General features: G+C 41.2%; 1 protein-coding gene across 1 annotated transcript; it reads right to left on the bottom strand.

The window, feature by feature from the left end:
* Nucleotides 1-6,853: 6,853 nt before the first annotated feature.
* RPS15A (ribosomal protein S15a) lies at nucleotides 6,854-13,717 on the bottom strand. The gene is made up of 5 exons (XM_084641115.1): nucleotides 13,555-13,717; nucleotides 11,816-11,953; nucleotides 10,803-10,882; nucleotides 8,297-8,382; nucleotides 6,854-6,987 (listed from the first exon to the last, which is right to left on the bottom strand). The coding sequence occupies exons 1-5, from the start codon at nucleotides 13,700-13,702 to the stop codon at nucleotides 6,894-6,896; spliced, it is 546 nt and encodes a 181-aa protein (XP_084497241.1). The 5' UTR covers nucleotides 13,703-13,717; the 3' UTR covers nucleotides 6,854-6,893.
* Nucleotides 13,718-16,111: the final 2,394 nt, after the last annotated feature.

Below are 16,111 nucleotides of genomic sequence, written 5' to 3'. Positions count from 1 at the left end.
ACCCTTACTTCTGCACTGCCTCCAGAGCTGGGCAGCCGGAGGGTGGCAGCTGTTGGCCAGGCACCCAGCCCTGAAGGCAGTGCCCTGCCAGCAGCAGTGGGGGCGGGAGGGGGGCAATACCATACCATGCCACCCTTTCTTCTCTGCTGTAGCCTTCAGAGCTGGATGGCCAAAAAGTGGCAGCTGCCAACCAAGAGCCCAGCTCTGAAGGCAGCAGCACAGAAGTAAGTGTGGCAAAACCGTACCATGCCAAGCTTGCTTCTGTGCCACTCTCTGGCAGCAGTACTGCAACCCAGCCTATAATGCAAACCCACCACAACTTTTTGAGTCAGCACCCCTCCAATTATAACACTGTGAAATTTCAGATTTAAAATATTTGAAATCATGAAATTTACTATTTTTAAAATCCTATGACTGTGAAATTCACCGAAATGGACTGTGAATTTGGTAGGGCCCTACCCATAAGTCTTAGTTTTTAAGAACCTGAAAAAGTGTGCCATTCTTGCTAGAACTGCTTTGATTGGCTTCTCCCACAAAGTAATTAAAACATAAGGGGTCAGAAAAATCAGTCCTGGTGTAAAATTCCATTGAAATCATTGGTGTTACATCCAGCTTCAGTTTGATCCAGCATCTTGTAGAGCAAGTTTCTTTTTCAGTCCTTATTCTCATCTCATTTAGCCTTGTGCAAAACAGGATCAACTCAACAGAAGTACACCAGTGTGAGGTAAGAGTCAGGATCTTTCCTTAGCTACACAAAAGACAGAAGGGCCTCCATCATGATTTAGCATAACCTTCGAAAAACCTTGGATGATTAAATCATGTGCTACCACCTGGTGGTAGAATCTTTCACTGCAAGAGAAATACATATCCAGCAAAATTAATCCAAGTGCTTTCTATTATTATTATTTTTTATTTTTTTTTACAATAAATTAAACTCTGAAAAAGAAACGCCCACCGTCAGTAAGGAAGGGAGATGCTGTTTCTACAGTGCATGTGATCAGAAGAATAAGATGTCCAATACAGCATTTCTTAACCAGGGGTACATGTACTCATGGGGGTACAGAGGTCTTTGAGGGGGTACATCAACTCATCTAGATATTTGCCTAGTTTTACAACAGGCTACATGAAAAGCACTGGAGACAGGCTAGAATTTCACAGTCGTCTTGTTTATACTGGTCTATATACTGAAATGTAAGTACAATATTTATATTCCTATTAATTTATTTTATAATTATATGGTAACAATGAGAAAGTAAGCAATAGCAGTAATAGTGGGCTGTGACACTTCTGTATTTTTATGTCTGATTTTGTAAGCAGGTAGTTTTTAAGTGAGGTGAAACTTGAGGTATGCAAGACAAATCAAGACTCCTGAAAGGGGCACAATAGTCTGGAAAGGTTGGGGCACACTGGTCTAACAGATAACCCACCATTATTTCCAGAATGCCCCAGAGTTTTTGGCTGATCTTAGGTGAGTTATTTACTCTTTAACCATTCCACCACATGTGAAATAGGACTAGTGATGCTTACCCACCTTTGTAAATTGTTGGGACATACAAGTGAGAATGCACTGTGCATGTGGGAAGAACTCCTATTATTCGCGGTTTACAAATACTAACCATTCCTCAACTAGGCAAGCAGGTTCTGCTTCCAGAAATACTTCTAAAGGCAATTAATTCAAGGAGTTAGATTTAATATAGTGGATAGCGTGCAGGTTTATGAATAGCAACTAGATGCAGTCTTTCAAGTTTGTTAGTCAGGCTAATGTTTTTCTCTAAAGTTCACCTCAGGCTAGCCTAGGGGAGGGGCACACATGCAAGTTCAGAACACTTACATGCTATTGGATTTGGAGCTTTTCTGGACAATCTGCAAAGTTTAGATTTCACTCAGGAAGATGCCTAAACGTTCTGAGCACTGCCACAGTTCAGCACCTATCTCTTCCCGTTTTCTACAGCCTGCTTTAGAACTGAATGTTGTTACAAAACCTTCTCAGGCAGCTCCATACTAAGGCATTATGCTGGGTGCTGTAATCCAACGTGTTGGTTGCTGAATCTTGTTTCAGAAATTAATTGGATCTCTAGCCTGCAGCAACTAGCTAGCAGAACCACAGCCGGAGATTATGGACATCTTCTGTTAGGCCGAGTTAAATGGGGACTGTTACTGAAGCAAAACTACCTAGACATGCGATTTATTATTTTACAGCTTTCAAGATTCTCTTCATGTTACCCCGTTTTAGCTTTTCCATGTTGTACGGTGACATTTCAATTTGTGACTATAGATGCGCCAGATATAGGCTTATAACTTCAAAGCAGTATCAGCGAATGAGGATGGGACAGATAGTCAGACAAATAGCATCCACAGAAAATTACTTCCATAGTTGCTTTTGCGGTCTCTTCACTTTGTCAGTGCAAAAGTTTGTTTTGTTTTCAAATGCAACCAATGCTGCTCCTTCCCTTAGGAATCACTCCAGTGCTTGCGTATATGGTAACTTCAAACACTACAAGTCTGCTTTCAAGTTTTCCATCGGTGGAAGGCTGACTGATCACATGGGGCTGCTCTCCCTTACTTTTACCTGCTAAATCACATTGAAGAAAGCTGTAACTGCTGCCTGGGTTTTATTTGATCATGAATGGGAAGGAAGCCCATATGAGAATGTAGTCCATAGTAGGCAAGTCTGGAAACCCATGCTCTAAAATAAACTTAATTATGTACAATAAAATCTGTCCTGGGATGGTGCTCCTGGTGCCACCTACTTACATACATGCCCTTACCTTGCATCTGGTGCAGGGACTATTAATGCAAAGGAACAGATGCTCTAGGCCTAGTGTCAATGGTATTGGATCATTAAATAAACTGAATATACTCTAATACATGACCCCCTTAGCCTAAACTGAGAAATCATCCAGAGACATTAAAATATTCTTCCACTTCAAAAGTTTCCGAAGTAGGATCACATCAATGAGGTGCTTGTATAAGGTTAAAGCAATCACACCTAATGCAAACAGACTACTGGATAGAGCTATACACATGCCAATGACCGATTATTGTAATTAGTCTTGGGCTCCATAAGCCACAAACAAAAGAAAATAACTAAATTAGTGAGCTTAAAACCACAGTGAACCTCATTCAAGGGAACACATCACCACGGCTTTGATGTTACATCTACATTTCAACTATTTCCAGTCAAGGGTAACACCACGAAGCAAGGTATTAAAAAAACAAAAAACAAAAAAAAACCCAGTATATCTTAAGGTGATCCCAAGAGCTTTATGAACACCAAGCTGCAAGATTGAGAGCTCACAATGTGAACTGCATCCATCACCACTAAATAGCACAAACAGGTATCCCCATGCTTACAAAAAGCAACTTGAGAACCTGTTTTTAGGAATACATAATGTCTTCCAATTTTCTCTTTCAGGGAACATTTTAACACCAAACCCACTATTTTTCATTTATCAGTCTACTGCTGCTCTTAGGTTATTCAACTCAAGTACTATGAATAAGGTTAGTTTTCCTTCTTAGGCTCAGCTTAAGATTCTGCAGTGGAAGACCTCCATCTGATCCAGTTATTTTTAGTGATTGCAATGATGCCCAGGACACAAAGATAAGGAAATCTGCAAGTTGTATACTTGATTACACTAAGGAAAACCATATATTTAATGATTAAAAATGTAAAGATGTTTGTTCTATTCCAACAAGTCTATTCAAATCTTAGTGCAAGACCTGATCTACGCTAGGTCTATTTAACTATGCCAGGCTGGGGTGTGAAAAATCCACACCCAAGTAATGCTGTTAAGTCGACCTAAGTCTCTGTGTAGACAGTGCTGTTAGCCAGTGCACACCCAATACCAATCCCGGACTAAGTTGCCCTGATCTATTAAGCTGTGTTGGATTGAGTTAGAGTTAAGAGTACTAAATGAGATTGATTTGTTTCAAGATCATGTTTTGCTATAAGCCTGCTTGTTAGAAAGTTGTTCAACAGCCCCTGTTCCATTTAATTGCTTAGTTGAAGAATGTATAGCTGTGAAACTGTTTAACTCCTCTAATTGCTTAGTAGACAGATACATAGTTCTTTTAGATTAGCAACCGTGTTAGTCTGTATCCACAAAAAGAACAGGAGTACTTGGGGCACCTTAGAGACTAGAGCTGTAGCTCACAAAAGCTTATGCTCTAATAAATTTGTTAGTCTCTAAGGTGCCCCAAGTACTCCTGTTCTTTTTATAGTTGTTCTTTGTGTGAGTGAGGTATGCAAGGATGTAAGTACAGTGTTGTCGCATCTTACGCGGGGGTTAGGTTCTAAAGTCAGCGCGTAAGGCGAAAATCGCATATAGTCAAAATTACCCTTGAAAATCCCTTAAATCGCAAACCGGAGTGCCGCAGGGTGGCCAGCATTGTCTACGATCAGCGACACTATAAAGTCAAGTCCTTTCTCTTTGAGGTACCGCTTGACCTCCGGAATGAAACACTTGTGGAACCAATCCAGAAATAATGCTGCTGTCACACAAGCCTTTTTATTTGATTGCCAGAACACAGGCAGGAGATTTTTGTTCTTGCCTCTTAGGGCACAGGGATTTGCAGCCCTGTACAGCAAGCCCAGCTTTATTAAATGCCCAGCCGCATTGTCACAAAACAACAGAGTCACATGGTCTTTAGCTGCTTTGAAGCCATGGGCTTGTCTTTCTGATTTCGAAGTGTGGTTGGGCATTTTTTTCCGGAAGAGCCCAGTCTCGTCGGCATTAAAAACTTGTTCTGGAAGATAGTCCTTTTCTTCTATGATTTTCTTTAATTGTTCAGAGTAGGCTTTTGCTGCCTCTTCACTGGCAGAGGCGGCTTCACCAGTAGTCTGCACGTTTTTGAGGTTGAAGCGGTTCCTAAAACTGTGAAGCCAACCTTGGCTGGCTTTGAATTCTCTCATCAGAAAGCTGTCTCTCTTCGGCAGGAGGTTTCAACGCGCATAAAGGCTGTCTACACTACCCATTGGATCAGCAGGCAGCAATCGATCCAGCGGGGATCGATTTATCATGTCTAGTTTAGACGTGATAAATCGACCCCCAAGCGTTCTCCCGTCAACTCCTGTACTCCACCACCACAAGAGACGCAGGCAGAGTCGACGGGGGAGTGGCAGCAGTCAGCTCACTGCAGTGAAGACCACGGTGAGTAGATCTAAGTACGTTGACTTCAGCTCCGTTATTCAAGTAGCTGAAGTTGCTTAACTTAGATCGATACCCCCTCCCCCCCGAGTGCATATAGTTGAATTTGTGTAAGTTAAATGCGCATATGATGCAACTCACCTGAAAGATAAAGAGGCCAGCTGAGCACACTAGTAATCACAAGATGCCAGTGTCATCCTGTCCTGATGGCTGTAGGAGTGCAGATTAATGACCTTGAAGAGCAAGGCATCCATCCCAAACTAAAAACAAACTATAAGATAAGGAGCAGCTGTTTAAACACCCAGCACCCAGTTTGTGATTGAGGAGCCAAACATTACTGATGAAAGATGACTGTGAGAACAGCAGATTTGCAATTAACAGATCCCAGTTGACAAAGCAAAATCCATAGACTTACATGAAAGACAACTACTATACAGGTGGGCAAGAGCCAGGAGGCTTTGGGTCGTTCTGCAACAACAGAGCATCGGATGCATTCGACAGAGGCCCAGCTCCCACTACTCATGTTCAGTCTAGCTGGCCACTAGGCTGACTCGAGCAACAATAAGGACTGGTAACTATAACACCAGATGCAAAACCTGTGTGTGTGTGTGCTTGTTTGAATATATGCATATACTTACTGATTTTTAATATCTGTTTAGCATTTTAAATAAACACTGCGTATTGCCTTGTCCCCTGAAAAACTCCCCCTGAGTTTTTATAAACGTAATAGTGCTAGTCGAGAGAAGACTTCTTCCCTCGACCTACCTACTGCCTCTTGGAGAGGTGGATTCCTATGCCAATGGGAGAACCCCTCAAATCAGCGTAAGTAAGGTCTACCTTGAAGTGCTACAGCAGCGCAGCTGTGCTACAAGGAAGCCTGCTTCACATTCTCTGGTACTGTTTGAAATGAGCTCAAGTCTCTTCTCCTGTTACAGCATTAAAAAAAATCCACTGTATCTTGGGGGTACTCGGACTTTGAAGAATGTGACCGATAACTCAACGCTAATCTAATTTTTGTCACTGCCTGCTCTGTTTATTTGTGGGAGACTGAGATCTCAGGGTTTTTTGCCATTCTGGAATGGGTTCAACAGGCCTAGAACCTCACAACTCTAAATTTGCACAGCAACTTTGAGAAGGTATATACATTTGCATTTTTTTTTAAAAAGTTTTAACAAAAAGATTAATTGGAAAACCTAGGAACAAATTGATTAATTTTTCGCTGTACTTATTTCCTGGACTAGTAGAAACTTTTATAAGATTAGAATTTAGATTTCAAAGCATACAAGCTACTTTGCTATTCCCTGGGCACTGTCTTTATAGCAACTTGCAAAGCATCTTTCATTACCTGACCTTAAGGTAAAAAAAATAGACATTAACAACCCTAGGCACTAGATAGTCATACTTCTGAATAACAGGTGGCACCAGTCATAGGCTATAATACTGTGCAGCTCAAAATTTCAGACCTTACACAGAGGATTTGGGGGCATTTTGGAGTAACTGGCTATAATTTGTTTCTTCCTGAACTGAAATTAATTAGCTTGGTAGAATTAGAAAATTGTAAGCAGAGTGGAATAGATGCCAAATCTAGAATTGGCTCAATTACAATACGTCTTCCATGTTTTACAGTGTGTGGAGTGTACCATTAGGTCTTAAGTGTTATTACATATTGCAGTGTTCCAAACCATTAATACTGAATGCAAACAGAGTCCATCTGAACAATTTATTAGTATGCCTGTTTTACAAGTTTTAGAAAAAGAATCCCAGGATTTTGCCTCCTGTGTGTTTTCGCCTTGCTTCCTCATGGTCCATGATGCCAGCGGAAGTTGTCAGCACTATGTACCTATTAAGTAAAAAGTATTTTCAGTAGCATATTGTAGTAGATTTCCCTACCACTCATACAATTAGAAAAACCATCCAATCTCATTTTTGTAGTGCAATGTCTCAGCTTCTTTAGCCAATGCAAGGAAATGTGACAACTTAGACTACAACAGTTCTAATGTAAAATAGTTATACAAACCCTACAAATATGCTATTTTGAAATGCTTGAGAATTTAAAATTGCACTGGGGTAAATTTACATTTGACGATATGCTCTTTAGAGTAGACTTCCTAACTTCCCCACAAACCTTATTTACACTAGGAATTTTCATTGGACATTCCCGCTGTTAGCACTGTAGAGCTGAAGCAGTGTTAGCAAGGTCATAACCTCAACTTTGCGGTTGGCCCATGTCACCATTTTCAAACCCATGCCAATTACCTGCTCATAACAAGTGTATAGTTGGTATTATGCCAGATTGCTAGCAGAGCATAAAAAATTCATATGGTAGAACTCCTAAAGTTGCTCATGCTGATGCTGCTAATACCTGAATAGCTTAAGCTAGCTGAGGTAACTCTAGTTATTTCTAACACCTAACTATAGTAATTATCATGCTTTCTGCACGAAAGTTGACACTGTCAAGATTAGCCTCACAAGAGTTTCTATTTAATTCACACAAAATATGCTGAAGTATATGTACTAGAATACTAGAGCAATGTTTAGCTACAGTTAACTCTTTATAGTAACTGTACATTTTGTAATGCATCTTTCCTTGCTTTGGTGTGTTTGTTCACTTAGTCACAAGATTCAGTGACAGTGGGATTCTACTATATATTGATTTAATGTAACAGCCAAAGCCTCTATTAAAAGAAAGTCCTTAGTTTGATATCTAGAGAATTTTTAAAAAGACCTCAGTCATTTCTGATACTACACCTATACCCAAGTACCTGTTAATTTGTATTATTACAACTTTCTTTTTAAGTGTCTCCACAGAATTAAGACCAACATTCAGACGGAGAAGAGTGAGAATGATGTAGACGAAATTGACTATACGAAGTCTTGTCAGATGCACAAACGGAAAAACAGAGAACGCTGTCTCTTCGCGCTAACTTTTAGCGGTAGATAAAAAATGCTTATATATAAACTGATTTTTAAGTGTGTCCCTCTTTTCTGAAGAAGTGATCAGAACAGAGATCTTCAAAACAGTGCTAGTTTCATTTATGAAATTACCTGAAGTTTTTTTTTTTGCATCAACTACTTTCTCCTAGAACAATTCATAGCAATTCTCCTCATTGTGAATTTCAACAATTTAACTCTGCATATCTGGCACTTACCCAAACTGACGTGAAGGCAAAAGGTTGTTCTGCCACTTTTCCAGGTCCTTCAACTGAACATCAAATCTGGGACTGATCACACCACACTATAAAATAAAACCCCAACAGAAGCTGAAGAACTTTGATACAGGAGGACTACTACATATATTTCTTCCATTGTTGTATATGCAATGTAATTGTAGCCCTTTTGGGTCCCAGGATATGAGATACACAAGTTGGGTGAGGAAGTATATTTAATTGGACCAACCTCTGTTGATGAGACAAAAGCTTTCAAAGCTACATGGAGCTCTTCTTCATGTCTGGGAATGAAAATGGATGTATGGCTTATTACAACAATCTGTAACCCATTAACACACACTCCCCTTTTCATCCTATGACTGCAGAGGTGTTAACAGGCCATTCTACCTTGAATGGTCCCTTACAATCTGTTCCACCATGCATTTTACTGTGAATACCTTTCCTAGACCTGAAGAGCTCTGTGTGGCTTGCAAACTTGTCTGTCTCACCAACAGAAGTTGATCCAATAAAAGATAATACCTAGCCTACCTTATCTCTCTACACAAGTTGCAGCATTTAAGGCATTCAGTGCTAAGTCTCGCCAAATCATTGATCAGAAGAGGATTAATAGTGCCAATCAAGTATCCAACTTGTCTGACACGGTAAGATCAAAGTATCCAAGAATGGCACTCCATTATTCCATCAACTTCATCCACTGTGCATACTCAGGTTGTCAGCTGGACTAAGCAGAGGATCTAACTATTCAGTCCTGAGCTGCTTTGATACTACCGTCTTCCTTTCAACTAGATAGGGCTGAAACTACATTACTGCTGGTCTGCAAACTCAGAAGGCAATGCCATTTTGTAGCCAGTTCAGTTCTGGGAGAGCTTAAGAGCATGCTGTATACTCCTTGAAAGAAAGCATTAACTCCGGAGCATTATTACCAAAGAACTAAGATTACTCCCAGGTTCTTAACCATGGCAAAGAAGAACTGAATATCTACAAAGTTAGCTATCTGGACACACAAACTTTTAAGTTTTTTGTATGTCTGAGAAATTAAAAACCATGCCTAGAAACTCACCACCTAATAAGAAATGTTCAAATTAATTATACTAATCTTATGCAAATGATTAAAAACCAGAAGTATACAGTGTGGTTAGAACCGCCAACACAGATTATATCTTGGGTTAGTATCATATGTGCTGAAGTGTCAATAACCAGTGACACTAAAAATATGGCCTCTAAAATGGAGCAGACAGCAACTTTCGTTCTCACCATTTAATTGGTATTTACATTTATTTTAACAAGTCTTTGCCACTTAAGCATGCACAAAAAGTATGCTGTTGTTGCACTGTTCAATGTTTGCCTGGACCAAGTAACAGAACTACTCTAGAAAAACATATTTGTTTGTGCCAAACATCACTCAAAAAACAACTGCCAAGTAGCTCAGTGACAGCACAAACCCTTATCCTAAAATACAACAGACTCCAAACTGTTATATAGTTCGACCTGGTCAAATTATGAGATTCTCTATTGCACTTATACAATCCTCAGCCTGCTCCAGACAAGTAATTACCAGTTGAAAAACATGTTTATGTTGACAGATTTCTGTTCTCTATGGAAGGGATCCAAAATATGCTCATGAGGGGTCAACTTTCTCTGCTACCAATTCAGAATATTGACATACTGGATGGGCAGTGTTTTCATTTAAACTATTTAAGTGAGAAATGGTTTTGAACCAATGGAGGAATCTGTTATAATAGATCATGATGGTAACTGTCAAGTTATATAGCCCACAGGATTTCCGGACAGAGTTAAAGAAATCTTGACAACCCAAAAACATTACATGGATATTTAGGAAGGAGTTATGCAGTGCAATGACATAACTACAAGATGCACAGCTCAACAGTTCACTGCAAACAAAATCCAGTTAGTACAGAAAGGCTTGACTTCTGCAATTTTCTCTAGTCATTTACTAGTATTATGCATCACCTGGATATAAGTTTACATTTCTTAAACATGTTCCAAACAAATCTGTTCCAATTAAAGTCAGCTTAAATACTTAAGTATTCAATTTCTAGCTTACTGATTATTTCATAATTGAATTGTTGTCTGAAACTGGAATATGAGACTACACAAATATAGACAGGGTGTATGACTGGACAATATATACATACTAGAAGGCCCCTAAGGAAAAAGCAGAGAAAGTGGTGCTGGCAAGCAAAGTTCCCTGTACATATTCCCACACAAACTTAATTTACTTTGTTATGGTTGCTCAAGTACGTTTTTATCCAGCACAATCATTAGAACCCAAGAAAGCTTCCACTTAAGCCACATGCATACTAGCCTCCATTCACATGCCCTTATCAAATCATTTATCATTACACAACCACATTCACAGAATTCCTTCAAAGATTAACAATATAAATGCATAGGAAGAGTGTATATTTTTCAGAATTAAACAGCTTTCTAGAAAGAAAAAAGAATTCAGCACTAAATCAAACCCTACCTTGTTCAGTCTGCCTGTGAGATTAACAACAATTTTCCCAGCTCTGTGATCGTCAATGATCTCAAATTCACCAATGTAACCTGTGAACGATTAAATCAAGCAGAACCTTTATTATCCAAATTAGTGCAGTCTTAAATGCAGACAAGTCAAAAACTTAACATTTAGACCATGTCTACATGAGAGAGCTGCAGTGGTTTAACTTAAAATCAGTTCATATACCAATTTTATTAAACTGGTGCCAAGCTTTTTTGGACACCTTTTTTGGTTTAAGACTGACTTATTTTGGTTTAGCTTAAGAGTCCTAATCAACTTAAGCTAAACCAAATAAGCATCCACACAGCCTTTTGCCTTCGTGTCACTGAATTGGTTTAACAATCACACTTAAAACTATTAGCACTCAACTGTTAAAATGGTGCAACTTTTTCATGTAGACAAGTCATCACATTTCAGCTATTACAGAATACACATTATTCTCTGTTTAACGTATTTAATACAATGGTCTTAGATCCAGCAATATTTGAGGCAGCACTAACTTTGTAAGATTAGTCTTGCATGTCTCCAAGTACTCTTTTCAACTTGGAAGTTTAACAGGTTGATTAGCTTACTCTACAAAAGAGCAGAGTAACTGATCAGCTCACCTTCCCACAGAGTCAAACTAAATGCAATTTAAGTTCACTTGTGTTATGCATGTTTTATCTAAGGAATCACTCAGACACTGAACACTGGCCACTGTGGACAGCTTCCAAAAAATTGCATTGTTGGCTTTATCTTGACAGCATACCCAAGTTTTTCCAATGCTATTCATTAACACACCAACCAAAAGACAATAAACGAAGTATTTGCCCTTGCCCGCTCCCCACCCCTAAATGATTTTTTTTTTTTTTTGCAGTTTGAAACATTGCAAGTGATGCAATATCCCTTTGCTACAGGAGATAGTTGAGTTTTACACTATTTGGTGCCTCTTAACTTTTATAGAAATAATTAGATAAGAATTTTACTTTCTGATGACTTACCATGCTTCATCATCACAGTTAAAAACCGGACGATTACTTTAGAGCACGGTCTAATGAGAACTTGACGTTTTCCACGTTTCTCTGCATTGTTGATGCTCTTAAGGGCATCGGCCAGAACATTCATGCGCACCATGATGCCTGTGTGTGGAACAAAGTTAGTTATGTGTGCCAACTTCTTGGTTTCACATTTAAGCAGGGATACTTTTTGAAAAAAAGCTACCACTGTTAATTTCAGAATTTTTGAACTCAGAACAGCAGATATTATTATTCTGACAAAGCTTCAAGATGTTTTATGCAAACACCACACAGGTCAAGTTATTATTTGGGTATGACCACCACAAATCAAACCCATCATAACTATATTCAACAGTCTACATTTTATGCCACAAAAAGTTTATACAACATATACAGCATAAACTTAGTGTTCTACAATAAGATATGTTCAGAGACAAAGACTTACAGTCTAGACTTAAAGCATATTTAAAGATGCTGCAAGACATCCTGGCCAGGATTTTTCATAAGCGATAAGAGATTTCAGGTGTTCAATATGAGAATGACCTAATTTCCAGAGATTAGCTGTACTTTCTGAAATCTGTCACCCCAAGACTGAAACAGTCACTAGTTATTTTTGGACCTACTGGTTAATGTGGGCTAAAATCTCACAATAGGATCTAAGCCTGTTGAGACTGCAGTGGAGTATTGAGCAAAATCTTAGACCCTGTTTACATTACAGAGCTGTTATACCATTAAAGTGACATGGCTTTGCACTTTCTTGGGGGGAGGGTGTTGTTTTTTTTGTATTTTTTTTACTAAAAACTGTCAACTCTTGATAGTGGGTTTCAAGAATCATTTACCCCACATTATAGCCTGTCCAGAACAAGGACAAAACCTTTTAGGTATTGCCCAATTCACCCATCTCTGGCAGAAATCCAGTTGCATATTGAAGATACTGTGGCACTTGGGCACTCAAGCTTGTGTTCTGATGACTGGGGCAACATATCCCACAGTTAAACAAAGCACTGTACTATCGCCCCATTTGCCTACCCAGCCATTACGCTGTCAGCATTTGGCCTACAGAGTTTTACAATACCTTTGAGGTGCTTTGAGTCCAGAAGGACTGGATCAAGCCACATTGCCACACAAAATAACCTCCTGCCTGGTGTGATTATCTGCACTGCGCAGGAGGGCATTTACTGCTAAATCAATCAGCACCCACCGACTTAACAGGAGATAAACTATGGGAGATTCAGCTTGAACTCAGAGAAACTGACTGCCCCCTACCCAGGCCCAGTCTGCGTCCTCCCGCCCCCGATTCTTCTTCCTCTTCCAGGGCCAAGCCTACGTCTGCACGCCCCCTCACCCCCGCGGTGCCCCCTCCTACCACCGCCTCTCCCAGGGCCCAGGCTACCGTCTCACATACCCCAGATCCCCCACTCCCCCCCTTCCCGCGGCCCGAGTCCCACCATCACGCTCCTCGGGCCCAGCCTGCCACCCGAGCCCTCCCCCACCCCACCACAGCTCCCTCCAGAGAGCGGGGCTCAGGCTAGGAAAGCGCCTCCCCCCTCCCTATTCGGGTGGCTCCACCGGCGGCCGTGGCGGCCGCAGGCGACTCAAAACAGACTGAGCCGGCCGGGCGGAGTCCGGAGATGGCGGGAAGGCGGGTGAAGACGCCCGCAGGGCCAGGATGGGGATAGTACACGGTGGATGGCGCCTAGGGCCCAGCGAGGCCCGCAACTCACCGGTGCAGCAAGATGGCGGAAAAAGGAAGAGGCCGGGCTCGCGCAGGGCGTTATGGGAACTCAGGTTGGTGGAAGGAGATCTCAGGGATCTCGCGATACCCGCTCTCCCAGTCGGAGAGAAGCGCTCGCAGGTCTCTCCTGCTGTCATTGGCTGAGAGCGGCGCCCGCCATTTTTCTTGGCCCTTCCTGGGACAGGCAGTCGATACTTCCGTCAGGTATCCAATAGCAACCGGAATACTTCCGATCCGGGAGGGAGGAGGGTGAAGGCAAGTGTGAACGGACAAACTGAATGCCCGCTCACCTTGTCACGGCCGAGTCACCGTCTTTTGGGAGGGGCGCGCTCCGCAACTTGGGGGCCCGTGGTCCGACGGGAGCTAGCTGGCTCGCGGGGAGTAGGTGAGCTCTGCATCTTGGGGGGCGAGGGGAGCCCTGGGGCGGGGAAGGGGCCTCAGCGTGAAGGCCTTGGCGCAGGGAAGCAGCGACTCGATGCAGTGAGGGAAGAGCGCGGAGCTTGTGAGGTGCCCTGAGGCTGAGCCCCTCCCCCAGTCAGGGGTACCAGAAGTGGGGAGCTAAGTGCCCCACATGATGTAGTCCACTAAGCCATGGGTTGAACTCTGTGACTTGCAGTCAAGGGGACCTGGTAAGGGGGAAGCTAAACACCAGCTGTTCATGCAATGAGCTCTGTGCCTTCCAGAGTCAGTGGGCTCTGGTGGGGTGCAGTTACCCAGGGGGGCATGGGGTGAGCTCTTTGCCTTGCCCTGTCAGGAGCTTCATAGCGGAAGCTTGCTGCCTCCCACGTTTAGAAACATTCATAAGGGTGGAGCTTGTCACCAAACACCGTTAGGGAGCCGAAACAGAGAAGTTTGGTAAGTGCTTCAGGACTTAGAAGTGGGGACCTCAGCAACCGGCACAATCAGCGCTGGAACTGGCGGGAAGGGAGCTTTGTGTTGTGCATCTGACAGCATTCCAAAGACATTAGGGAAATGACATCAGATGGTAAAATTATTCATAATGATACCAAAAAAGGAAAAGTATTCAATAAATATTTCTGTTTTGTATTTGGAAAGAAACAAGATGATGCTCATTACCACGACTAAAGTGATTTTTCCTCCGTTGGTATTCTGTTAATTGAATTGTCTTGTTAGACTGACCCCCAACCTTGTAAGGCAACTCCCATCTTTTCCTGTACTATGTATATATATACCTGCTACTAAATGTTCCACTCCACGCATCTGATGAAGTGGGTTCTAGCCCATGAAAGCTTATGCCCAAATAAATTTGTTAGTCTCTAAGGTGCCACAAGGACTCGTTTTTGCTGATACAGACTAACACAGATACCACTCTGAAACCTGCAATCATACATGAGGCTCATGAAGTAGTTTCCAGTGCATTAGTAACTGAGGAGATCAAAGACCATATACTAGGGATAAACATTTTAAAATGAACAATCCTGAATAATTTGTCCTCAAATGTCTTGAAACAGGTGGCTGGGGAGATCTTTGGCCACTGATGTTAATTTTTAATAAATTTTGGAATACCAGGGAAATACCAGAAGACTACTAATGTGCTAGTATTCAAAAAGGGGCATATGAGGTGACTCAGTTAGCTATAGAGCAGTTAGCCTGACATAAATCCTGAGCAAAAATTGACAGGGGATTACACTGATAAAGGATTAAAGATAGGAATATAATTCAGCCCATGTTTTTATGGAAAATAGGTTTTATGACAAACCCAATTCTGTGATGATTACACGTTTAGTTGAGAAAGGTAACTATATACATAATAGACTTTTGTAAGCTGTTTGATTTAGCATAACATTCTGATTAAAAAAATAGCATTAGACATCAGTAAAGCACATGTTAAATGGATTCAGAGTTGGCTAATTTATGGATCTCACAAGGTAGTTGTCAATCATCTTCAAATGGGGATACTTCTAGCAGGGTTCTGCAGTGGTACATTCACTCAGCTTCTGTGCATGGTGTATGTTACCATGTGCATGGTCCAGTACAGTTCAACATTTTCATCAATTGCCTAAAACTAAATATAAAATTACTGATAAAATTAGTGGATGACACAAAAAGATTGGTGGAGTGGTAAATAATAAGGACAGAGCAGTCACACACAATAATCTGGAGTGCTTGGTAAAATAAGCCCATTCAAACAAAATATTTTAATACATCTAGGAACAAAGAATGCAGGCCATTCATACAAAATGGGGGACTGTATTTCATAGTCTCTGTGTGTATATAATGTCTTCGGCAGTTTCCACGGTATGCATCTGATGAAGTGAACTGTAGCTCAGGAAAGCTCATGCTCAAATAAATTGGTTAGTCTCTAAGGTGCCACAAGTACTCCTTTTCTTTTTGCAAATACAAACTAACACGGCTGTTACTCAACACGGCTGTTACTCTGAAATGTATCCTGAAAGGGAGTGACTGAAATGGAATTAAGGGTCAGAGCGTACAAGCAACTGAACATGAGCTCCCAGTGCAATGCTGAGGCAAAAAGGGCTAATGCAATGCCTGGAAAACTAAACAGGAGGAGGAAGGTGATTTTC

Source organism: Lepidochelys olivacea (assembly GCF_965140295.1).
Source record: "Lepidochelys olivacea isolate rLepOli2 genome assembly, chromosome: 10".
Classification (NCBI taxonomy): Eukaryota; Metazoa; Chordata; order Testudines; family Cheloniidae; genus Lepidochelys; species Lepidochelys olivacea.
This window is presented reverse-complemented; position numbering and strand designations above follow the sequence as displayed.

Excerpts from the sequence above, each read along its gene's own strand:
- RPS15A (XM_084641115.1), bottom strand. The coding sequence starts at position 13,702 with ATGACAGCAGGAGAGACCTGCGAGCGCTTCTCTCCGACTGGGAGAGCG. Across the intron at positions 11,954-13,554 it reads TCCGCCATCTTGCTGCACCG|GCATCATGGTGCGCATGAAT; the intron begins GTGAGTTGCGGG and ends TTCCACACACAG. Across the intron at positions 8,383-10,802 it reads TCACAGGCAGACTGAACAAG|TGTGGTGTGATCAGTCCCAG; the intron begins GTAGGGTTTGAT and ends TTTATTTTATAG.